At 42.9% G+C, this 24,551-nt stretch overlaps 1 protein-coding gene across 3 annotated transcripts in view; it reads left to right on the top strand.

Moving 5' to 3' along the window:
- Dock8 (dedicator of cytokinesis 8) overlaps positions 1-24,551 on the top strand; it is a 203,293-nt gene that overhangs the window by 42,516 nt on the left and 136,226 nt on the right. The window contains exons 2-4 of one of the 3 annotated variants that reach the window (XM_021627643.2): positions 4,858-4,960; positions 15,008-15,183; positions 19,405-19,476. In XM_021627643.2, the coding sequence (XP_021483318.1) occupies positions 4,858-4,960; positions 15,008-15,183; positions 19,405-19,476 (351 nt within the window). Of the gene's footprint in view, positions 1-4,857; positions 4,961-5,890; positions 6,005-12,950; positions 13,160-15,007; positions 15,184-19,404; positions 19,477-24,551 lie in introns of those variants that run through there. The other 2 variants (XM_060387841.1, XM_021627649.2) reach the window with 2 other exon arrangements.

The following is a 24,551-nucleotide window of genomic DNA, read 5'->3' on the forward strand; positions in this document are numbered from 1 at the left end:
AAATAAATGGTCTAGCAACTGCTTTGGGCAAGGTCCGTTCTGCAGTTAGTTCATGGAGTCTTGGTCCCAAACATCTGTCATGGTCATCACTGATCTGAATGAAAACATAGTGCTTCTCTTCCTACCCACTGCCACCAGTCCCTCGCCGTCATACTGACAGCTCATGAGGGAGACGTGTTAAACAAATCCCAAGGCTCACACCAGTTATCTCTGGGAACACAAAGAAGGTTCTACTACTAAGCCACTTAAGTTCCTTAGGAGAAGGTTGACCTCTCTCACTATGGGTTTACTACCACGGTACAGGTCTATCTTGGACAGGTCAAAATTGGTCTGAGGATCAAGGCAGGGGCAAAAGCCCTTATATACACAGTCCTGTGACTACAGAGCTGACCTCTCACCCCAGCTTACCCCTGTGGGCAGAGTGCTTTAATCTAGGCCCAAGCAGGTGTGAGGGCCAATTTGGACAGCCAGACACTGAATTGTTACTTGGGATTGAAGTTTCAAATGAGTAAATATATTCGCTGATGTTTTCATAGTTCTGAAAATCCAGTGGAACATACCTTGCCCGTGTGAGAATTTTTTAGACATTAACCTAAAAGAAAATACCCAAGTGAGGTAGTAACTACACTCTCTTGCTATGATGACTGAGAGAATTGCTGGCCCTTCTGTATATTTCCATACTGTGCTGGTGGTGGTTTATCAACTTGACAGAAACTAGAGTCACCTGGGAAGAGGGAACCTCAAATGATGATTTCTTCAATATGATTGGCCTGTGGGCATGTGGGGGGGGGCGTTTTCTTGACTAATGATTGATGAGAGAGGACCCATATCACTATGGGCGGTGCCATGCCCAGGCAGGTGGTCTCTGATTATATATGAAAGTAAAGCGAGCAAGCCATGGAGAGCAAGCCATGGAGAGCAAGCCAGTATGCAGAGTTCTTCCAAGAGTCCTACTTCAAGCTCCTGTCCTGAGTTCCTGCCCTGCCTTCCGTCAGGGATGGACTGTGACATTGAAGTGTAAGCCAAATGGACCCTTTGTTTTTCCGGGTTCATTTCAGTCAATGTTTTATCACAGCATCAGAAAGTAATTAATACACACAGACAGAGAGGCATACAGAGAGCTTACAAATTTTTGACTTTACAATGCTGCAGAAATTATAAAGTGCTCGTTAAAAACAATACTTCAAGGTTTGAATTTTGATTCCCCTTCCCCCAATCCCCGTTTAGCAGTAGCCATGAGGCTGTTCTCAGTGCCACAGAGCAGCAGCAGGCTATAGCGTGCGCTTGGCCACATGATTACCAAAAGTAGATGCTGAGCTCTACTGTATGCTATATTGTTATTAAACATGATAACTTGGGAAGATATTGGCTCCAGTGTCTTGAGCGTGCTAGGTAAGCACTCTGACATCAAAATACTTCCCTAGCCCCTCTTGTTTTTTAACTTTAGACAGGACTGGTCTTGAATTTAAAATTCAACTGCCATGGCTTCATGAGGAGCTGGGGTTATAGGCATGTGCCACTGTGCCAGCCTGAATGAATTTTTGATTTATAGTGTTTTCAAACTAAGATGGGCTTTTCAGGATGTAACTACATGGAAAATCCAGGAGTATCAGTATACTACAGTGTGCTTGGATTTAGTTCCTCATGCTGGTTTTTATTATTATTATTATTATTATTATTCTTTAGCTTAATTCATAGTTTATCTGTACTTAAATTCATGTTTCTATAACTTTAAATGTCAAAATAGCATGCCTTGTATTTTCTGCTGTTATTTGCTTAATGGTCAACCTGATGTTGAGTGCTTTGATTATTTTTGATTGTTTGCTATGATACTATTACATAGAGTTCATCTATTCACTTAAGCTGTGGATTCCACAGGGGCTGTTCTCATGAGATCATTAGATGTAAAATTAAAGGCAGTTGTCTTGCTTATTACAGTATTGATTTCCAGAGACAGTATCCCAGAATGCAAGCCCCCAACCATCTGGGGCCTGCTGGGGAAATGTTGTCTTTGTGGCATGTTTTATGAAAGTTTGTTTCCAAGTTTTTAAGTGTCGGGAAATATCTAATTTCCTTATAAGATGACTTATTTTCATATCAATGACAAACATGTCTCCTCCATATTTGAGAGTCATGAAGGTAAGATCCAACTGCCTTTTGTGTGATTGACCCTGGAGGGACAGGAAATAGCATCGTGATGAATGTTAGGAATGAGAATTCTTGATGTTGCATAAAGAAACACACAACCAAAGAGAAAGTTATCTGGCAAGGCAATCTCTTTTTATAAAAAGAATGTGCCGGATTCTATACCAGGCTGCCTGAGTGGCCCAAGAGGTCTCTGTCTTTTATTCCTGATGTAGGTACATGAATCTCATTCCAGCTTCACAATTTTCAGTGTGATGCAATTGGCTAGTCAGGGGAAGGGGGGGGGAACTCATATCCAGTGAATTGTCTTTGATAGAAACAACAACAGATTTCTCACAAGTGGTGGGAGGGCCTACAGTACCAGGCAAGATCAGTTGTGTGGTCCTGAACTAGGACATTTGGATTTGTTGTAGAACTGAAGAAGCTGAGTAGGGGGTGGGGGGGAAACAGCTGTTCCCTAAGTTCACAGAAAGCTGAGATAGGAGGATCACCTAAATCAGCCAACAGGGCTACAAAGCAAGACTCTGTATCAAGAAACAAAACAAAACAAAGCCAATCAATAGAACCAGAAGAGTAGGGTGTTCTGATTTTGAGATGGAAGAAATGCTGAGGCTCCACTGTGAAGAATGGATTTTGCTTTAAAATGGAGCAAGAGTTTGTCATGGTGGCACTTCCTGCCAGAGTGTTTTCTAGTATTCCCACTTCAGAAAGACCACCATGTTTGATGGAAAGGGTTCTGGGTCAGCTATAAAACAGTAGCATGTTATTTCAGAAGTCTTGGGGGAGGAACTGAAGGCAGAAGTTTCTGAAAATGTTTGTATGTCTGTAAAAGGTTAGCTGGAAGGTCAGAAAAGGTCAGCTGAGGCCATTGCCTGTTTGTCTGGGCTCTCCTGTGAGGCCTACAGTCGGCAGCTAAGTGAGTAAAGCAAAGGCCACTGTGTCGATGCACCTTCCTGCAATGCTGAGCACGTGCTGCATTATTATTTATGCAAGGTGACTTTGGTTTGGGACAGTCTAATCTGATCTTTTGAATTGATGATATGCCAGTTTCTGATTCAAATCAGTGTTACTAAACACGTGGAGACAAAACCTGAACGTCCCTCGTTTTTACTCTAAACTAGGTAATTTCTAGCTATTCCAAACTAGGGAATTTCTGCATCCACCTTATTACTGACACTTGTAACTCTTACTGAGATCTCCCACAGTTTAGATATAGCACCTACACCTCACATGCATTTAATGTGCACAGCCCAGTGACCTTTAATACAGTCAGAACTACTGATCTATCAACGGAATGTCAGAACATTTTCATCAGTCCAGTAAGAAACTGCTCCCAGGCACTTTCCATTACTCTGTGATCCCGTTCACCCTTTGCAACTGCTAATCTGCTTTCTGGTGTGTAGATTTTACTATTCTGGGAAATTCACATGAGGAATATTAAATATGTGGCCTTTTGATTTAGTTTGTTCCCCTTAGGATGATGCTATTGGGATTCCCCTCTATAGTACCGTATAGCAGTACTTGGTTCCTGTCTTTACTGATACGGCAGATCACTTTTTGTGCGTCCATCAACTGATGGACATTTGTGCTGTTGCCACCTCTCAACTCTTAAGAATAATCTTTGTTCCTATATTTTTTCTTTCTGTGGGTTTTATGGAGATTGTTTGTTTGCTTGTTTGTTTTTGAGACAGGGTTTCTCTGTGTAGCCCTGGCGTAGCCTTGGCAGCCCTGGAGCTTGCCCTATAGACCAGGTTGGCCTCAAATTCAGAGATCCACCTGCCTCTGCCTCCTGAGAGTTGGGATTAAAGGTGTGTGTCACCACTTGCGTTAGCTGTTTTGTTTCTTGTGTACCGTGCTGTTCTGAATGTTGGTATTTAAGTTTTATTGTGCACTTGTTTTCATTTCCCATGGAGGTGTAGCTCCTGGTGGGATTTTGGTATATCTAGAAATTACATGCTAAGCTTCCCGAGGAACTGCCAGGTTGTTTTTGGAGAGAACTGTACCATTTAGATCCCTACCAACAATGCCTATGTGTGTGATTCTGTATTACCTGGCAACACTTGCGACTGACAGTGCGGTGGTCTGTTTTGGCCATCCTGACGGTTGTGAAGGGGCATATCATTATGGTCTTTACATTTCTTTGATGACTCATAGAATAGAATAGATGGCTCACTCACTCCTGACACTGTTCAAGCATTAAATAAGCACAGTGCTCTAGGGAACTAAGGACGTAGTTCAAACTGGCTGCTGCCCCTTTCTGTAGAGTCCCATGCTTCCCCAGGCCCAGTACAATGGCCAGCAGGAGCATGGATGCTTGCCAGGCACTGTCTTCTTCCTCACGATAAATGCTAAGAGGGTGATCCAGTAGGCCTGTCTTCTCGGTCCATATTTCTGCCTAAGCAGTGCACAGGTGAGTAGGGGCATTTTGAAAGAAAATGGTACTTTTGTGGAGGGAGAAGTGATGGCCACAATTACCAAACTCCTGCCCATCTCTGTGCATCACACAGAAGGCTGGGAGCCAAATAATCATGCCTTATATGTTGTCATGATTAAATTTAAGTCTTATTTATTTTATTTGTAACTCCATAGTACACTGAGGTATTTCAGTCAGTTCTTCTCACTCCTCAGCCAAGGACTGCACTGCAATTGCAGCGTGTTTTGTTTTTTTTTTAATAATAACTTCATTTGTAGTTTTTTCTATTTTAATTCAAGGTATTCATCATCAGAAATAAGGAAGCAGTTTACGCTCCCCCCCAACCTTGGACAGTTCCATCGGCACAGCATCAGCACGTCTGGTTTCCCCTCCCTTCAACTAGTAAGTATGTGTTACAGATTTGATTGGCCTGTGGTCAGGGGCAGAAGTGTGCAACATCTAAACTAACTCCCCTCCCCCGCCCTGCTAGCCTTCGCTCATTTAGCACCAAGCATTCTTCTCCTACTGCGTCATAACTTCTGCTTTCCTTTAGGCACCAAGCATCTCCTTCTGTCAGCCAGGGCATGTATAGAACGAGAGAACACAGAACTGTGGGTTCTGATGTTCTCTAGTCAGGGGGCTTTCAGGCTACTCATACCCATCCCAGTCATAGGTCATATGTGGGGTGAGGGGGTAGCCTAGAAACTGACCATGAGCTCTAGCATATTTTGCTTGGAAATTTTTAGGTGACAAATCTCAAAAGCTGAAGTTACAAATCTTTCTTTTGACATAATTTTCTTGGAAGTTAAATCTACATACTATGAAATTTATCAGTGTTAGGATCACCGTTTGGTGAATCTGGGCAGTTTATTAGTCATTTAACTTCTACCCAGTCAAAGTCTAGAGCACTTTCCCTCATACCTTTTTGCATCCCCTAAATCCCACCTCAGGTGATCACTGAACCTTGCTGTGGTTGTAGGTGGACCTGCTTGGAACTTTACGCTGGTGGAATCTGTCACATGGTGGGGGACAAATCTTTAGTTTTAAAATATAACATCCCCCATTTCAAGGTGCCTACCGTTTGACATAACTAATCAACTGGTGATTATATATGTGAATCCTATTATTTAAGGGCTGAAGGCCAGATGGGTGCCAGGTGAGGCAAAACCATCTTGAACAAGACCGTTTATAACCCAGAAGTGGGTGTCGCTTCCTTTGAGCAAGCTGAGCCTGCCCTGCCTTCACTTCCTCACACAGCACAGCCCACAGCCACACTCTCTGGCTCATCTAGCGGTTATCTTGAGAAGGTTAGGTTATTTTTTGTTTCTAGTTATTACTTCAAAACCACTTCTGCTCTAAGAAATTTTGTAACCTTCGCCTGTTTCCTGTATGCGCCATCTTGTCGCCTGTGACAGTTTCCCTGCTGCGTTAACTGTGTTTCTTCAGGTATGTTTTACTGGAGCGATTTCTGGTTATTTCAGAAGGATAGCTAGCTTATGTGTTGTGTCATTAATGAAACAGTACTGACAAATATATGGCATCTTCACTGTGAGAGGTTCCTTTGTGGTGACATCTTTCTGAGAACCCTATTTATGACCTAGGAGCCTTGCTAGGCCACTCTTTTTATTTGTCTTTTCCTGTCTGCTTCAAAACTTAGGTTACAGTCAAAAGTTTGTGGTGCCCATGTTCTCGGTATAAGTGCACTGAGATCCATCACATATAAGCCAGACTGGGTGTTTTCTGATTCAGGTTGTATTTCAAAATGTGCACCATTTTGTTAAAAAGTGATTAGATGTGCTTTTAAATTTTAAACAATGTGGGGAGCTTTCGGGCTTGCCTTCAAAAAGTGTGAAGACTAGAGCACTCTGAAACAGCTGCTGGGGAAATAGTGTGGGCACAGAAAAGAGGTTCTCAAGGAAGTTTGCAGGGTTAACCCCTTGTCTCCTTATCAGCCTTTGTGATAACACCATAGCCTTTCGTAACTGTAGGAGAAATCCTTGTTAAACGGAAAGTTATAAAGGAGAAAGTGTGATATTTGCAAGTGGCCTCTTCCCATAGTTTGCTGTCTCCTTAGGAGGTTTTGACAAAAGTAAATTTTGATGAGTTACTTCAATGGCTGGGAAGTCAGATTAACAAGTGACTTAGCTGTTTGTCTTGTAACTAGCAGAGGTATGAAGGAAGTGGGGGCAAAGGTTAAAATACTAGCTATAAGAATCATTTTTCCATTTGCCATCATTCAATACTGACCAGTTTGTATAGAACCGTTCCTCAAATTTTCTTATTCTTGCTTGGTCCCCTGTAGCCTCCTCGGCCTTCCCCTCCTCACAACTCTCCCTTCCAGCTTGGCACACTCTTGCCCTGTTTCTTCTACTTGTGGGAGTCAAAGATGCCTGATCTACCTTCTAAAATCTCATGTTGTTTAGAAAGCCCCAGCTTCCTGGCTTCAGCTGCCCTCATGGGACAGCTTGGGAAAGTGTGGCTGTGCCTCGCTGCAGCCATCCTTTCAGACAAGGCTCCCAGGAGAACTCACCGAGTTACAAGGCGACTTCCCTTTACTTTGAGAATATTCCTTTCCTTAGGTAAATAGGGGAACGTTTAGTAAGAGTCCTTTTAGCAAGGGACTGGAGTAACTTAGGTAAAAACTCTTACCCTGCTGGAGAGAGCTTTAGAAAGCATCTTAAGTCAGAGGCTGTGGTGTGGACTGCTTGTTGCATTACTTTGGCGAATTAAAAATTAAAACCGGGTGCATTTTGACCATTTATTTTGCTTTAAGTAATGTAAGCACTTCCATAACCTCATATAAATGATTGTTTAAAAATACGTATTTAATGGAAGTACAGCCATGTAGAACCAGTCAGCAAGAGGTCATTGCTGTTTGCAAGAGTAAAGAGTTTGGGGCCAGGTGAGCTGAAGGTGGAAGGGGTTTGTCAATTGTTGGCTGTATAACTTGGGACAAGACACTTACTCCCTTTAAAGATTTCAGCTCCCTCTTCTTAAAACTTGGCACCTGATGTTACCTCCACAGTGTCGACAAAGAGTTCTGAAGTAGAGCCTGTGGAAATAGTGGGTAATGTTGTTGTCTTAGGTGCTTGGATCATTAAGAGATAAATAGATTATTCCAGCTCTGTGAGGCTTTGTGATCTCTTTGGGGAGACAAGTAATCCATAGGGCCCACTCTGGCTTCAAATGTGATGGACATTCAGAAGGAAGATCCTTAATGTGATCCGAGGCAAACACTTGCTAAAGCAGCTGAGAAAACCCCGGAGATGGGTCATCGGCCCTGATGATCTGTTAGAAACACTCAGCTTCTCATACTTCTAGCCATGCCCCTGCAGAATAGCAAAGTCAGAATCCCAAAGGGTAGCAACCAACACTATTTAACATTGCTTCAGGATGTTGACAGGTCCCCAAAGACACAGGTTGAGAGTCATTTAAAGATTCTCGGGTGGAAGTGGATTCCAAATAGCAGAAGGTATATACAGAGAAGTGGTTTCTTTTGTTGCCCTGCATGCTCTGTGTTGTAGATGTATGGTAAGCAAGGACTACATGCTACCCCTGTTTGTAATCCTCATAAAATACAGTCGTCTGGCGTATGACTAATATGTGAGTGGGAGGCAGTGCATTTGATGTAGTCGCCTTTGTTTTATTCAGTTTTTGTTTTAATGCTAGCTATAAATGCCTGCTGTGGTGACTGTGTATACAAAATATTTTCAAAACAGATATGCTTCTTTTTAAAAAATTACCTTAATTTTGTGTGCACATGTGTATACATGCCAGTGGAGGTCAGAGTTCAACTTGCAGAAGCCTGTCCTCTCTTCTACCACATGGATCCTAGAGATTGAACTTAGGCCTTCAGACTTCAGGGCAAGAACCGTTAACCCACTGAGCCATTTCACCAGCTCAATAAACTACTTTTACATTTTGCATGTTTTAATATGAAGAAGATCTGTCATTTCGAATGAGTTTTCCAGATACAATGGTGGATTGGGTCTGCCTGACACTCTGTCAAAGGCCTTTGAGAACAGGTCTAGAGACAGGCCTCTGGCCATCCCATGTCCTGGGCTGAGATGCCCACCAGGTTTGGCATTCTCCACTGCCACTGTCATAGGAGCAAGTTAACCAGACTTCTGGTGCTAGCCATCTATGTAAGCAAACAACTCTACACCTGCTGTTTGTATTTTTAAAAACAAAACCCTGAAAAGTATAAAGCCTTTTCTCTGGTTAGTAAAAGTAGAAGGTATAGTAAGTACATAGAAGAAAGGGTGGGATCTGTGCTCTAAAGCAGCAAGGAGGATTGAAGATCTGTGTGGTGGTCAATAACTTTAAGTCCATTTTTATGGAGGAAAATACACTATCTTTAAAAACAAAATAGGAGAGCAACAGAACCAGAAAATTTGAACACAGGGAACTTCCCAGAGACTCATACTCCAACCAAGGACTATTCATAGAGATAACCCAGAACCCCTGCACAGATGTAGCCCAGGGCAGTTCAGAGTCCAATTGGGTTACATAGTAATGTGAAGAGGGACTGCCTCTGACATAATCTGATTGGCCTGCTCTTTGATCACCTCCCCCTGGGGGGGGGGGGGAACAACCTTACCAGGCCATAGTAGAGGACAATGCAGCCACTTTTGATGTGAACTGATAGACTAAGATCAGAAAGGAGAGGAGAACCTCCCCTATCAGTGGACTTGGGGAGTGGCATGCATGCAGAGGGAGGAGGGAGGGTGGGATTGGGAGGGGAGGAGGGAGGGGCTTATGGGGGGATGCAGAATGAATAAAGTGTAATTGATGAAAAATTAAAAAAAATAAAAAAATAAAAAAAATTAAAAACAAAAACAAAATAGAAAGTCTGAAGTGAAGTGGAAGGAACAGCTCTGGATGAAGTAAAGAATGTAAAAAAGCTACATCCTAAGCATGCACATGGTTGAGCACCATGGCTACAGGAAATGTTTGTGTGTCTAACATTTATGTTTTTTTTAAAAAAAGATTTATTTATCTTATGAATGAGTGCTCTATCTGCATGTACCCCTGGATGCCAGAAGAGGGTATCAGATTTCACTGTAGATGGTTGTGAGCTACCATGTGGTTGCTGGGAGTTGAACTCAGGGCCTCAGGAGGAGCAAACAGTGCTCTTACCAGCTGAGCCATCTCTCCAGCCCCTAATATTCATGTCTTAAAGAGGTCTTATGCCCGAGAAGCATTCCTTCCTGTGTGTACATTGTATTCTGTGAGATACAGCACCCCTTTTCTTTGCTAGCTAAGAACAGCTTGGGTGCTCACTTCTGTAGGCACTAGCTTTTAAACTCTAATTTATTTGGTGTTTCTTATACCTCTACCTCCCTTCTAACGCCCCTGACCCTAGGTCGGAGAGAAAAAAGGTTGGAAGGGACAGGGGACATAGACCTCTTTAGACTTAGTTCCTGCTGGTTAGGATCGCTGGGTTCTTTGGGAAAATACCAATCTCAGGTGTTAGGATATCCAGCAGTCCAGCAGAACCAGCAGCCTTCTTTCTACATCTGTCTCCTTGAAGCATCCTTATTTTTCCTCTCTCTCTCCCTCTCTCTCTCTCTCTCTCTCTCTCTCTCTCTCTCTCTCTCTCGGCTCTGGTATTTATACCCTCTCCGAGTCCTCAGAATTAAACTAACTGCAGCTGGCAGACTTCTTAACTGGGAGCCTCCTTTGTGCCTCTGATGCTGTTCTTCTTCACTTCATTTTTCCTGAGAGTTGGCTGCTCTGTGTTGTCGATTGTGCTGGGGGACATGATAGAAAATGCAGCGCTTGGTGTAGTTCCCTGTGCTCGTTCACCGTGGAGGATAAGATGGAAGGTGTGGCAGGTACTTTGCATGCAGAGCAGACACTTCTTTTGGTCACTGTAAACAGGGATGGAGACAGGCCGGGGAGATGGCTCGGTGTATAAAGTGCTTACCACTCAAGCATGAGGACATGAATTCAGTCCTCAAGACCCATGTAAAAAGCCAGGTGTGGTGGCACCTACTTGCACTCCCAGCATGTGGAAGGTAGAGACAAGAGCATTCCTGGGGCTCACTGGCTAACCCAGCCTAATATATTAATTCCATGTCCCTGGGAGAGACCCTGCCTCCCAAAACAAGTAGATGGCTTCTGAGGCAAGCCTCAGGGTGAGCTCTGGGCTCCACACATGCATACACCACTTATGCCTGTGCATACATATATCTGATTTATTTAAAAAAAAAAAAAAACAGATTGGTGGTCATGATGCTATCTCAGCATCTACAGTGGCATCAGCGGAAGATTTCCGTTGCTGGAGGCAGGGAGATGAGCTTCTTTTAGGTCATGAAGTACTTTGAAACCATTGAGGGTGGAGGCAAGTTTCTGCCTTTAGCTTTGCTTGCCAAGTGTAGAGTGGTGACTGTCTTTTTTCATCTGTTAAGGAAGTGTTTTTTGGGTCTTACTGAGTACTGCAACTGCTCTAAGAGCTATGGGTAACAATTGTGAATGTAATAAAGGACCCATCTTCTTGTGAAACATTTTGGAGTAGGAGGTGGGATTAAACAAGTAAGTGATGTCAGCTGGGATGAGGGCAGGAAGGGTTACGAAGAATAAAACAGGCAAAGGGAGCAGTGACACAAATGAGATGCTATTTTAGGCAGGGTGGTCTCCAAGATCTCTGTCTGGATAGAGATGCTCAGGGAGTGCTCAGTTGTCAAGGGAAGGTATCCCAGGCAGAAGGAGGGACCAGTGTCCAGTCTGCAAGGCAAGAGCATGTGGCATGCCCAGAAACACCCAGGAAGCAGAGCGGGCTACGGGGGAAACTGTAGCTACAGCAGCATTACCAAGTCATATGTGAGGACACAAAGTGTCCATCCAAATGCAGATAACTGGTGGAAGCTCCTGGCAGCGCTGGCCTAGGCAAGCCTGAGCTTCATGGAGATGGTTGTCAGGGAGGAAAGCAGAGCAGATGGGAACCCCATGGCTGGAGTGGAGCTGTTGTTTCGCTTCCTGACCATCAAGAGAGCACCCTCCACCCCAGGCCTTGAACAGTGATAATCTTCTTCAAATCGCTTTGGATCACAGCATTTAAGCTCCTCGTTGTTCTCTGCTGATTAGGAAGATACATGGCTCCACCGAAGAATAAAGAAAGCACAATAGTCAAGGAAAGACTTGGGCCTCTGAAAGCCAAAGAGCTAAAGATACATCTTAGCTGCTACCTTACCTTCTGCTCAGACTTCATCCCTCATGCACTGTAGTGTAGCTGTTAGCTCTTCAGTATTTGAAGAATGTGTGTGTATGCACACATACTTGTGGGCACTGTGTATACACTTATTTATCCCTTTGTGTGTGTCGACTGCCTCATGGTAAAACCTGCTTGTGAGATCGCAGTTATAGATGTTCTACAGAACACATTCTGGACTATTGTTTGATTGTTAGATTCCTGGCTATTATTTGAACTTGCAAGAGAGGAAACGGCTTGAAGGTCAATCGAGTTAAGAGAACTTAAAGTCTCTTCACCCATTACTACTGTTAAGATGAGTTTATGTCACACTGAAATGAGCAGACTCTTTGCCTTGTCAGTTTCAGTATAGAAATAAGGAGAGAAATTACTAAAGTGGCAGCTGACGTGTCCCATGAGAAGTATAGTCTAGCAATGATTCCATCCTTGCAGTTTGGGTTTACAGCCTGTTCCACCCCTGGACTATGTTCAGACATCAAGAGTTTGAGTTTATCTTCTATTGTGTATATTTACATTTGAGAAGGTTAAATATCATTATTCAGTGGTTGGTTAGAGGGCAGCTCCATGCTCCTCTCTTTCCTAGAACCAGATTGAGTAGATGCTTAGTGAGCACTTGCCAGATGGTGGAACAAATCATTATCTACCCCTGGTCTCTGGACCATCTCCCTGTAAAAGTTATTGAGTTTTCACCTTTAGAGCTTCAAGGTTCAGGACCATAGCAAGTTGTTTTATTTTAGCCGAACTGGACTTTTTTTTCTCTGACAGTTGTACACAGATACATTTTTCTATGAGGCTTCTATTTCCAGTGCTCAATGCTCATTCATTAAGCACATTTGTTTGGCAATGCATTTCATTATTTGTGCTTGAGTTCCTCTTGATAAACCCATGCCTGTCATTCATTTATTTACTATTATATTTGAGCATCCAATCCTCTGAGAAGTTCTGAGCAGAATCTGCGGGTTGTTGTAAATAAATTTTTAACTTGTTTTGGTGCACACTTAACTATTACATTGTGTTTAGTTATCTTAGGAATACTGGTTCTCTGGAATCAAAATTATAGTGGTTAAGAACACAGCCTAGCTATATTTGAATTCCAAATGTGCTTGCTCCTAGCCATGTGACCAATGGCAAATTATTAAACCATCTGAACCTGAGGATAATTAACATATTCCACTGGGTTCCAGTGAGGTTGATTTGGACAGTCCTTTCATGAGGACCGTGGTCTCTTCCTCAGCTGACTTCAGGGTGCAGCCAGAACCAGGGGAGATTTTCCTGTCTTCTTCCCACCTGATGACCAAAGGAAGCTCTTTGCTCTCAGCTACTGAGATCCATTCTCTAACCCTCTACTCTGCCTCCATTTCGTCCTGCTAACAATGAGCCGTCTTAAAGTAAGTGAGCCATCTTAAAGACCTGGGCCAAAGTAGAACAGTGTATTTAGTCATGGTTCCGTAGAGGAGCAGAATTGGTGGAATGGATAGCTATATACTTAAAGGGGATTATTAAAGTCCACTATAGGCTATGGTCCAGCTAGTCCAACAGTAGCTGTCTTTTGACAGAAGTGCCAAGAGTCTAGTAGGTGTTCAGTTCACAAGACTGGATTCTCATCTGGTCTTCAGTATACTTTGGAATCTTAAAAGAAGTAGGTTCTAATTCCAGAAAAGTAATCCCTTAGCAATGGGATAGGTGACTTTTCTAGAGAGAGTGATGGCAAGCAAGTAAAAGCTTCCTTCTTCCATGTCCTTTTTGTGGGCCGCCACTGGAAGGTGTGGCCCAGATTTAGGGTGAGTCATATAACCTCAAATGATCTGGGTTTAAGGTGTATCTTCCCATCTCAAATGATCCAGTCAAGAAAACCCCTTCACCAGTGTGTCCAGCTGCTTGGGAGTTGATTCCAGATGTAGTCAAGCTGATAGGTAAGACTAGCCACTGCAGGCAGCTGTGTCCTCTCTCTCTGGTGTTAAGTTATTCCTGTCTCCATTACCACCAAGACAGGAGAGTTGGGAAGAGGACAGGGAAAGCCGTAGTTACACTCTGGAATCTTTTTGCCCTTTGCCTCTTCAACAGCACTGTTTCTCCACCCCAGCTTGAAGCCTGCTGGTATGTGGACTCAAGGGGATGAAAAACCAGTTTTGTCAGCACTTCTTCCAGACCTGCCCTCCCATAGGACAGGCCTGGAATCTGGGGCTTTTGTTTTGTGATGCTTTTGGGATTGAGGAGAACAGTGTTCACTTGGGCTGGTGACTCCACACCATCTGCCTGCCTTAAAGGAACACCTGAGGGAGCTGCATCCTCTGAGGGAGCTGCATCCTCTGAGGGAGCTGCATCCTCTCCCGTTACTGCTTTGTTATTGTTGTGCCAATCTCCTTGGTCTAGGTGACTCTCCAGGCCTTAGGCAGTGGTTCCTGGATCTTTGCCTGCCACGGGCTAGAAAATATATTTTGTTTAATAGGGACTGGCAAGGGTTGCCAGATCTTAATACTACCAACTGAAGAGCACCACTGTTTCAGTTACCCTGGGTTTCTATCCTGTCTAGTATTCCCTCTCCCTCCCTGTGTGGGGGAGGACGAAATGAAGACAGGACAGCTTTCTTCAGCAGACACTTAGGGTTTGCTCACCCAGCTTCAGTTCAGCGAGTTTCTTCCCAACCAGCACTGTTTGGAAGTCTCAGTGCTAGAAGGGTTTCGCCTCAAGCCTGGCTGCGTGTCAGCTGGGATTGTGTCTAGAGCACTGGCTCCGAGCAGCAGTGTGTAGACTCTCAGGCCAAGGGAAACACTGCTTCTGAGCACACAGCCAGAGGAGCGCTGCTTGCCTGAGTTTCTGGAAAGTTGCCTTCTTTCTCTTTTTCACTGTGTTTGGGTAAACAAAACATGGCCTCAGAGAGCTTTTGCAGGAGGAATTATAAAAATTCCTCAAAGCCTGTGATCTCATTTTGGATCTCCTCAGGATTCCTCATCAAGCTGCAATTAAGCAGAGGAAAAAATTCTGCCTTGGGGTGTGATTTTAATTACTCATCGTGTTGAGACTTGACTCTCTGCTACTGCCTTTCTTTACCTCCGCTGTCACCACCGCAGTTTGACAGCTTCTCCAGTCGCTTCATTTAGGCTAAAAGTGAAAACACTGAGTTGAAGGGGAGGGCAGGGCAGCTGTCCACCGCCCTCACCCTCGTGCCTGTACGTCTGTGTGCTGCACCAGGAAGCCTGGTGGGAACGGCGCTCTTTCCCTCCTTGTCCCTCCAGCCTCAGCTTTATGAGCCAGTGGAGCCGGTGGACTTCGAAGGGCTTGTGATGACACACTTGAACAGCTTGGATGCGGAGCTGGCCCAGGAGCTGGGGGACCTCACCGATGACTACTTGCATGTGGCGTTCACACCCAAGGAATGCAGGACTTTGCAGCCCTCTCTGCCGGAGGAAGGGTAAATTGTTTTCTTGAAATACGAGAGGGGAAGGGTGCTGATTCGGAACCTCGGTTTCTTTGTTTCTTGTTTCTTGTTTCCTGAAACAGGGTCTCTGTAGATTGGATGGACTCAAAGTCACCGCCCTCCTGCCTGTGCCTGCGAAGTGTGCTCGGGTCATAGGTGTGCAGAAGCACACCAGCTTTGAAGGACTCTTGAAAAGAGGCAAACTCTGGGCCGGGCTGGGGATGGGGGATGGGCAACCGCACAGTGGTAAAATGCTTGTCCACCATGGGCAAGGGCAGGGTCTTTGATCCCTAGCGTTATAAGAAGTTAATGATCTTTTCAATTGCGAAAATATTTCCGGGCCCGGGGAGGAGGCTCACATGGGGATGTGCTTGCTCTCTGAGCACGAGCACCTGAGCTCAGCCCCTCAGCAACCACAGAAAAGACCAGGCACGGTGACAAGTACGTGCTCGGTCTAGAGTGGCAGAGAGTATCCCTGGGGCTCCAGGTTCACTGAGAGACCCTCCCTCAAAATCTAAAGAGTAAGTGGGGGAGACACACAACATGTGCTCACTGCCTCCACGCTCACACCACACACACCACACACACACACACACAGACACTCACAAGCACACGTAGTCTCACATTTGTAATTTTAAAAGGAGCAGAGTTACTCAGTCCACTAATATATACAGCACATAAAGTGTTGCTACCTAGATGTAGGCAGTTTATTTGTTTGTTTGTTGTCTGTTCTGTGGTGCTGAGCACCTAGCACAGACCTCACACATGGTAGGCAGACATACAGTTTCTAAATTGGTTTAGCCAAAGGCTTTGGAAAACCTTGTGGAACTAAGACAGTACAAGGGATGCAGTGGCATGGGATGGACAGTCCAAAAGAGTCCTAGAAATGGACTGCTGTGTGCCAGTTTAGTGCTTATGGGCTAGTCACATCACAAGAAGCCTCATGGCCTCTATTTGCATTGTCGAGAGTCTTATGACAAGTGTTGAAATGTCTCTATCAGAAGCATTTTATGGGCCAGTAAGATAGCTTAGCAGTTTGGCTGCCATCCTGACAACTTGAGCTCAGTTACCAGAACTGACTCACTCAGGTGGTCCTCTCATTACCACATATATGTACACGAACACGCACGCACCCACACACACTAAATGAAAAGAGATTTTAAAACATTTCCACACAAAGGCCTGGATCCAGTTACTAACCTAAGTTTCCACGCACATTTCTTAAGTATCTGTTGTGTCCTGAGATAAAAAGATGAGGAAGGGAAACTCCTTCTTTTGCAGAAGTTTCACGTAGGGGAGACACAGCGGAAGCATGAATATTCAAATAACTGTTTAGAGCTGAGTTGCTGAGCATGGTATGAGCATTAGTTCTCAGTGTCCGGCAGCCATGGACTCACATCTGAATGAAATGTAAGCAGCAGTAGGAGGAACACCCCCGTCTCTTTGGAAATTTTGAGCAAGCTTTTATTTTCATTCATTTTTAAACCAAAATTAAGATTCATACTCCCTTGAACATTTTGAGTCTTCTTATTTCCTCCAAAAAGTCCCAGAAAGGAGAGCATGAGACCTGATGCCTGCGAGCATTGCAGTGAGGTGTTGCTGTGTTAGGTCATGTCAGCACAGTAGAAGGTGACTGGACAACTGGGATGTGGGAAGTCCCTTTGTTCTCTTCTTGGATCAGTTTTCCTTCACATAGCAAGCTAGCCATATGTGCTGCTCCATTCTGTGTGGGAAATACCATTTCCAAAGAAAGCTAAACAAACAAAAAACCAAGATCTCAGTCATAATTGAGAAACCTTTTCCCTAGTGTCAGACCGTTTACTCAGGCATGGTTTTAATATTGAAAACATTTTTTTCATCTTAGGTAGAGTCACATTATTTATTTGTGTGAATTTTTATGCTTAGTTATCTTTAAATGTGGCCGTTATCTTGGAAGAACTGGTATAAAATACAAGAAGTTTAGAGGGAAAAGGACTTTTTAAAAAGATTCATTTATTTATTATGTATACAGTGTTCTGCCTGGATGTATGCCTGCATGCCAGAAGAAGGCACCAGATCTCATTATAGATGGTTGTGAGCTACCAGGGGGTGCTGGGAATTGAACTCAGGACCTCTGGAAGAGCAGGCAGTGCTCTGAGCCATCTCTCCAGCCTGAGAAGGTCTTTTAAAACTATGATAAAGAAGGCAGGTTTTCCTAGATCCAATTTGTGAGTGAGATACTGTTTTGTTGTTATGACTTATAGTAAACGTTTACCTCTCTGATGACTTTAAGGCAACTACCATCTCAGTTCCTGCCGAAGTCTTCTGTGTAAGCAAGGCAGGCAGGGGAAGGCATTCTGGTCACCATGAGAGTAAACACTAGTGACTCTACGTGAACACTTTGTGCCTCACTCAGAACCTATGTTAAGTAGTGATCTGTGGTAGTCATGAGCTGGGCCCTCCAGGTCCCAGCTTGGCCACTTGGTCTATGGGTTAATTTCCTTATCACCTTGTTCTGCACAACAAGAATAACAGCAATGCCTGCCCTGTTGAATCCATACATGTTAAGTGCTTGAGTCAGTACCCAGTGCATAATAAATGTCGTAAGTGTGAACTAGCACAGGGTTTCACTGTGTGCCATGCACTTTGCACATTAGCATCAAAGCTTCACCATGAGTCTCTAAATTGGAGCTGTTACTATGTTACCACTAGCAGGGGAGGAAATTGAGAGACAGAAGGGTTGAATGACTGGCATAAGGTTACAAAGTCAATGAGGAATGGGGCTGGGATTTGAGCAGTCAGGGCCAAGACTTCTCACATCTGGCCTCTGCAGAATTTTGTCTTGGACTGATAGCAGCTCCGCTGTCAAGTTCTGCTCTTACTCCCTGTGTTAGCCCATTTCCCTTTACTGTAACAAATGCCCATGACAACAGGAGAAACATTTATTTTGGCTCACAATTTTGAAGACTTCAGCCCGGGCTGGTTAGCTGCATTGCTTTGGCCCTTTAGTGGCAAAGAGTATTGTGACAAGAGATGATCCCAGAGGAGAAGTAATTTGTCACCACTTCAAGGCCAGCTGCAGAAGACGGAGAGAAGAGAGCAGTGTTCCGCAGTCCCCTCCAAGGGCATGCTCCCAGTGATCAAGGCCTTTCATGAGGCCCTATGTCCTGAAGATTGTGTCCTGCCAGAGACTAACACTTTAACATGCGGGCCTGTGGAGGGTAGCCAAGACCCAAATTCTACCATCCCTGTGTTACAAATACAAAATGAAGGCCTATAGTATAACCTGGAATGGGGAAATCTCAGAGGCCTTAACCCTAGACAAAGAGCTACAGGCAGCTAAGGAATGCTGAGGACCAGAATAACAGTCTTCTGCAGGGAAGGACACAACAATTGCTTACCTAATACCAAATAGTCAGCCCTGAAAACACACATATACAAATAACATTACATGGACCAAGACAGTTGTAGTTATGAATATATATGTGTATATATGTGTCTGCACAGATGTACATTTATATGTGTAACAAAGAAAAAGAGACAGTGAATTTGAATAAGAGCATGGGAGAATTTGGAGGAAGAAAACGAGGAAATGATATATTATAATCTCAAAAAATATTCAGATAAAAAAAACTTGGAGCTTTTAGGCATATGTACGTCCACTGCTAATGTGTTTCTACCGATACCAAAAGCTTTGGTACTACCATTTTTTCTGATTTCAAGACTGTGAAACATATGGAGACTTATCTCTAATGGCACACTTCTCAGCAGGTATGACAGGAATCCAAAGCCTTGTCCACAAAGCCATCCAAGCCTAAGGCAGCTGTTCTTGGCTTTCTAGATGGAAAACACACATGCCCTAACAAAATCACACAAGAACGAAAAATTTAACTGTTAGAAATAACTATTTGAACTTATTTTTCATGTTCGGTATTTAATTATAGCTGTTTCTCCCTAATTGTGTCTTAATGCTTTCAGGCATAGATGAGGTTTAGCAATTCTCTATGACAAAGAAACTCACAGAGCACAAAATGTCAACATATTTATTACATCAAAACCCAAATGTCATTGTTTTAGGAATACTTCATACACTTGAAATGAATGGGCAAGAACATCTCTAACATTCTTACTGATATGGATTTGAAATGTTATTGTGTCCCTTGATGATGGCAAGGATTTATTTTATCACTTCCACACAGTAATAACCTGTTTTTATCTTGTTACTCACCTAATTAGAGTTGAACTGGATCCTCACGTCAGGGATTGTGTTCAGACCTATTTTCGAGAGTGGCTGATTGTGAACCGGAAGTAAGTTTGCCCCCTCTTTCTATATAAATGCTAATCTAAGTGAAAATTTTGCATTGTTAGTATTTTTTTTCAACTTAAGTGACTTATTGGAAGGGTTTTAGGGTTACAGAAAAACTGAACAGAAAGCCTTGAGATTTCCCATCTCTCTCTCTCTCTCAGAGTGTCAGTCATGCTGGGTACACCCTCTGCTACACCCCCAGTCCTAGCATTGTATTTTTGAGTGCTAGATTTGATGGCTTTTGACACAAGCATAATGACATGCTTCTGCCCTTGCAGCATCAAACAAAAAGGTTTTGCTGCCCTGAAAATCCCAGTGCTCCACCTGTTTCTGCTCCCACCCTCCCTGGTCTGTACAAGTCTTCTTCATGCTCTTTGATTTCACCTGTCTTCATCCTGTCCCCACGTGGCTTCATCCCACATTTTCTATTACCACAGGGGAAAAAATCTTCCATTGTTCAGATGTACTGCAGTCTGTTTATCTATTCAGTTAGGAAGAAAACCACATTCTAAACATGAAAAACAGTCTGTTAGCTAGGCATGGAAAAGTATACCTACAGTTACAACTACTCAGGAGGCTGAGGTAGGAGGATGCTTTGAACCTAAAAATTCAAACCAGTCTGAGCAGCATGGCAAGACCCTGTCTCACAAAAGTAATTTTTTAAAAAAATACATCTTTTTGTTTCATCATCATCATCATTATTTTGATGGACTCCTAGAGAAAAGATAGTGATTTGAAACTTGGCCTCGTATTCAAAGATGTCATTGGAACTTGTGACCCCAAAATTAAGTACTTGCTAGTCTTTTATCCAGAGAGCATTTTTATCTCTGGGTTAATCAAACATTTTGTGGCTTTTTTCCCGAGGTTTCCAGCTCCACAGTAATGGCCTTCTCAGCACAGTTTTGTGAGAAGCATTTGAACACACGGACATCCCTGCCATGAGTGCATGTGCATATATATGCGGACATGTGTGTGGGGAAGTAGGCTGCAGGCTGCCTGCAGATTGAGGCACACACCACTAGATCCCTGCCAGAGAGCCTCTGAGACACAGCAGCTTGCAAACAGTAGCTTCCCCGTTTCCCTACTCTTGTAGGAATTACTGTTCTCAAGAATAAATAATAAGAGACTCTTGCCATTGGTTTTTATCCAGTTCTGTAAGTGTGCCATTGAATTTGTGTTAATTTTTTTTTTTTTTTAGTAATGTCAGTATGCATACTGTTTCCAGTAGCTACAGAGGAGAAAAAAATGACATATAGAAAGTAATTACAGCTGAGCTACAGGCCAGTCTGTCTTCCATTCTAACGCAAGTGGAAAACAAAGTTTGCCAGCCAGGCAAATTAGATTATGCCTTGCTGCTAATAAATGAGAGATTTCAGAACAAGTTGTTCTCAAACTTCAAAATGTTATAATTAGAGGCACTTTTCTGGGTATTTAAAGTTCTAAAAAGAAATCCAAGAAGGAACAATAAACAGAAAGGTCCATTGGACTAAATTTGGCTTTCAGATTTATTTTCTATTTGACACACTGTACTTCTTCCCTACTCCTGGCAGTACAGACCCTTGTTTTTTTTCCTATCTTCCACAAATTTTACTAAAAAAAAAAAAAAAAAAAAAAAAAAAAGACTTTAGAATGCTCATGGTAGAAATTTTAGAAACTATAGAGAAACAAAATTAAATGAATTTCTTTTTATGTAGATAACCATACTTGACAGTGACATATAATGGGCCTTGAGTCAAGTTTCCTTAGAATATATGTTTCTATAAATGCTAAATCAAACCCTATTTATTAGCCTGCATTTCAATTTTCACAGTAAGGGAGGATTCCCTAGCTTCATTTTTTATTATTCTTCCTCAGCACAGTGACTAATGATTACATAATACATGTATGGCACACTTTATTCAACCAGGTTTTTGTGTGTTTTTTTAATTAACTTATTTTTTATTAATCACAGTTTATTCACTTTGTATCCCAGCTGTAGCCCCTTCCCTCAGCCCCTCCCAATTCCACCCCCCCTCCACATCTCCCATGCCCCTCCCCAAGTCCACTGATAGGGGAGGTCCTCCTCCCCTTCCCTCTGACCCTAGCCTATCAGGTCTTATTAAGACTGGCCATTGTCTTCCTCTGAGGCCTGGTAAGGCTGCTCCCCCATCAGGGGTTGGTGATCAGAGAGCCAAACACTGAGTTCATGTCAGAGACAGCCCCTGTTCCCATTATTATGGAACCCACTTGGACACTGTGCTGCCACGGGCTACATCTCTGCAGGGGTTCTAGGTTATCTCCATGCATGGTCCTTGTTTGGAGTATCAGTCTCAGAAAAGACCCATTGCCCAGATTTTTTGTTGCTCTCCTTGTGTAGCTCCTGTCACCTCCAGGTCTTTCTATCTCCCCCTTCTTTCCTAAGATTCCCTGTGCTCTGTCCAGAGTTTGGCAATGAGTCTCAGCATCTGCTTTGATACCCTGCTGGGTAGAGTCTTTCAGAGGCCCTCTGTGATAGGCTCCTGTTCTGTTCCCTGTTTTTCTCCCTTCTGATGTCCATCCTGTTTGCCTTTCTGAGTGAGGATTGATCATCTTACCCAGGATCCTCCTTCTTGCTTAGCTTCTCTAGGTGTACAGATTTTAGTATGTTTATCCTATATTATATGTCTAATGTCCACTTATAAGTGAGTATATACCATGTGTGTCTTTCTGCTTCTGGGATATTCAACCAGTTTTAATGTTTAGTTACTTTTCTATTGCTGTGGCAAACAAAGCACCATGACCAAGGCAAGTTATAAAAGAAAATGTATAACTGTATTTGCCGTTTCAGAGGGTTAGAGTCTATGATGGTAGGACAAAGGCATGATGTCAGGAACAGCTGAGAGTTCACATCATGATCCTCAAGCAAGAGGCAGAACGAGAACACCAGGAATGGCCAAGTCTTTTGAAAACTCAGAGCCTATCTCCAGTGACACAACTTCCCCATCAAGACCACACCTCTTAATTCTTCCCAAACTGCTCCAGCAACTGGAGACCAAGTATTCAAACATATGAGCATATTGGGGAAGGGTAGACTATTATTCAAACCTCCACAGTAAAGATGGATAAAAATAAAAATATAAAATAGAGAAGTTTTTGGTTGTTGTTGCTGTGGTTGATTGCACTGTTTTATAGAATGGTGGTTTGGTGGTTTCACTGGAACAGGACCGAGTTTACTTTCTATTGCTGTGATAAAGCATTGACCAAAAGTCAATTTAGGGGAAAAAAAAGTTCATTTAGCTTACATGTTCCTATCATAGTCATCACTGAGAAAAGTTAGGGCAGGAACCCAGACTGATGAACTGAAGCAGAAACCATCTGCAACATTTTAACTTCTTTTCATTCATGTAGTTTTGATCAGTCAGTAAGTCTTTGCAGACACAGCTTCATTTCACAAATTCTAGTTTATACTGCTTTCTGACTTATTCACTGAACTGACAAGTAACTTAAATTAGACCAGTTTTTAATATTGTATAAAGATTAATAAAAGGATAACTCCATGTTGTAAAATATTTCCTGAAATTTGATGATGCAAATTATAATTTTGTATCACAGACACTGTAATTTATATACTCATAGGATGATGATAAGATTTTGGAAATTTTAAGATTTATATAGAGTGTATGTAGTTATAATTTAACCCCTAAAAACTCTTCTTTCCAGCTGGGCCTGGTAGCACATGCCTGTAATTCTAGCACTAGGGAGACTGTGGCTAGAAGATCGTGAGTTCCAAGCCAGCCTGGGCTACATAGTGATTTAATATATATGCATATTAAAACTACATATATAAGGAGTGGGGAGATATCTCAGTGGTTAAGAGCACTTGACTGCTCTTGCAGAGCACTTGGGTCTGCTCCCAGCACCCACATGGTAGCCCACAGTCATCAGTAACTCTCAGTCCAGAGGATGTGATGGCCTCTTCTGCCTTCTGCAGACAACAGGCACACACATGGTGCAAGCAAAAGCATCAATGTCCATAAAGTAAAAACCTTAAAAAGTGCATATACAAATGTAGGTGCACCCATATTTTATTATCGTACGTGAAATGAGATTTTTAAAGATCGTATTACTATAGTAATGATCGAGTAAACATTAACTGTTGTTTATGATGTTTATAAAAAACATGAAATATAGTAGACACTTCAATTAGTGTGTCGAGGGAATAACCCTCAAACCACACCATATATTTTCTGCACTTTGGGGATGGGTGGCAGCCTGCTTTCTCCTGAGGTCTGATCTTAATGAAGCCACTTTGCCTTCCATGGACACATCTTTGTCATCTAAAACTATGCAGTCAAGCACTGAATTAGTTAGCTCCTTTATCCCTCAATTATCTCCTGACTGCTATTACATTTCTCTGTAATACCTAGAGATAGACTTTTATGCCCTTGTTCTTTGTCATAATGGCTTTGAATTCCACTTAATGGGCAGAGGTGGGGGGGGTAATGGCCACTCGCATTCCCTCCCACTCTCATCATTTGCCACTCAAGTTCTATCATTCAGGTGTTTAAATCAGATAAATAGTGCTGCTGTGAAGGACAGAAGAGAGGTCTAGACTAATTTTTATCGCTCAGAAGGGAAAGACTGAAGTATGTAAAGTACCTGATCTCCTTTTTGGAAAATATATTTACTTTTTTCTGGTTGTATGTGTGTGTGTGTACATATGTATGGAAGTCAGTCAGAGCGACTTGCAGGAGGCAGCCTTTTTCTTCCACCATATGGGTCCTGGGTATTGAACTCAGGTGATCAGGTTTAGCGGCAAGCACCTTTACCTTCTGAGCCATCTCACAAGCTCAGAAAATACATTCTTTTACTTGAAATCTTTACCTGTTTCTTCTACTGGATCATTCTTTGAATAGATCCCTTCCTGTGTTTTATGTCTAACTGCCCAGTTTATCTAAAGATAACACTTCTTTAATCTTTTTTGTTTCATGTGTTTTGAAAATAGGCACAGACTTAATGGTTAACGTGGGACAGTGTTCACATATCAAATTCTCATATACCTTCATAATTCTGTGTGGATTTATGTTTGATAGCATCTTTTGGGGGACAGTAAGGATTT

Source organism: Meriones unguiculatus, chromosome 1 (genome assembly GCF_030254825.1).
Source record: "Meriones unguiculatus strain TT.TT164.6M chromosome 1, Bangor_MerUng_6.1, whole genome shotgun sequence".
NCBI lineage: Eukaryota > Metazoa > Chordata > Mammalia > Rodentia > Muridae > Meriones > Meriones unguiculatus.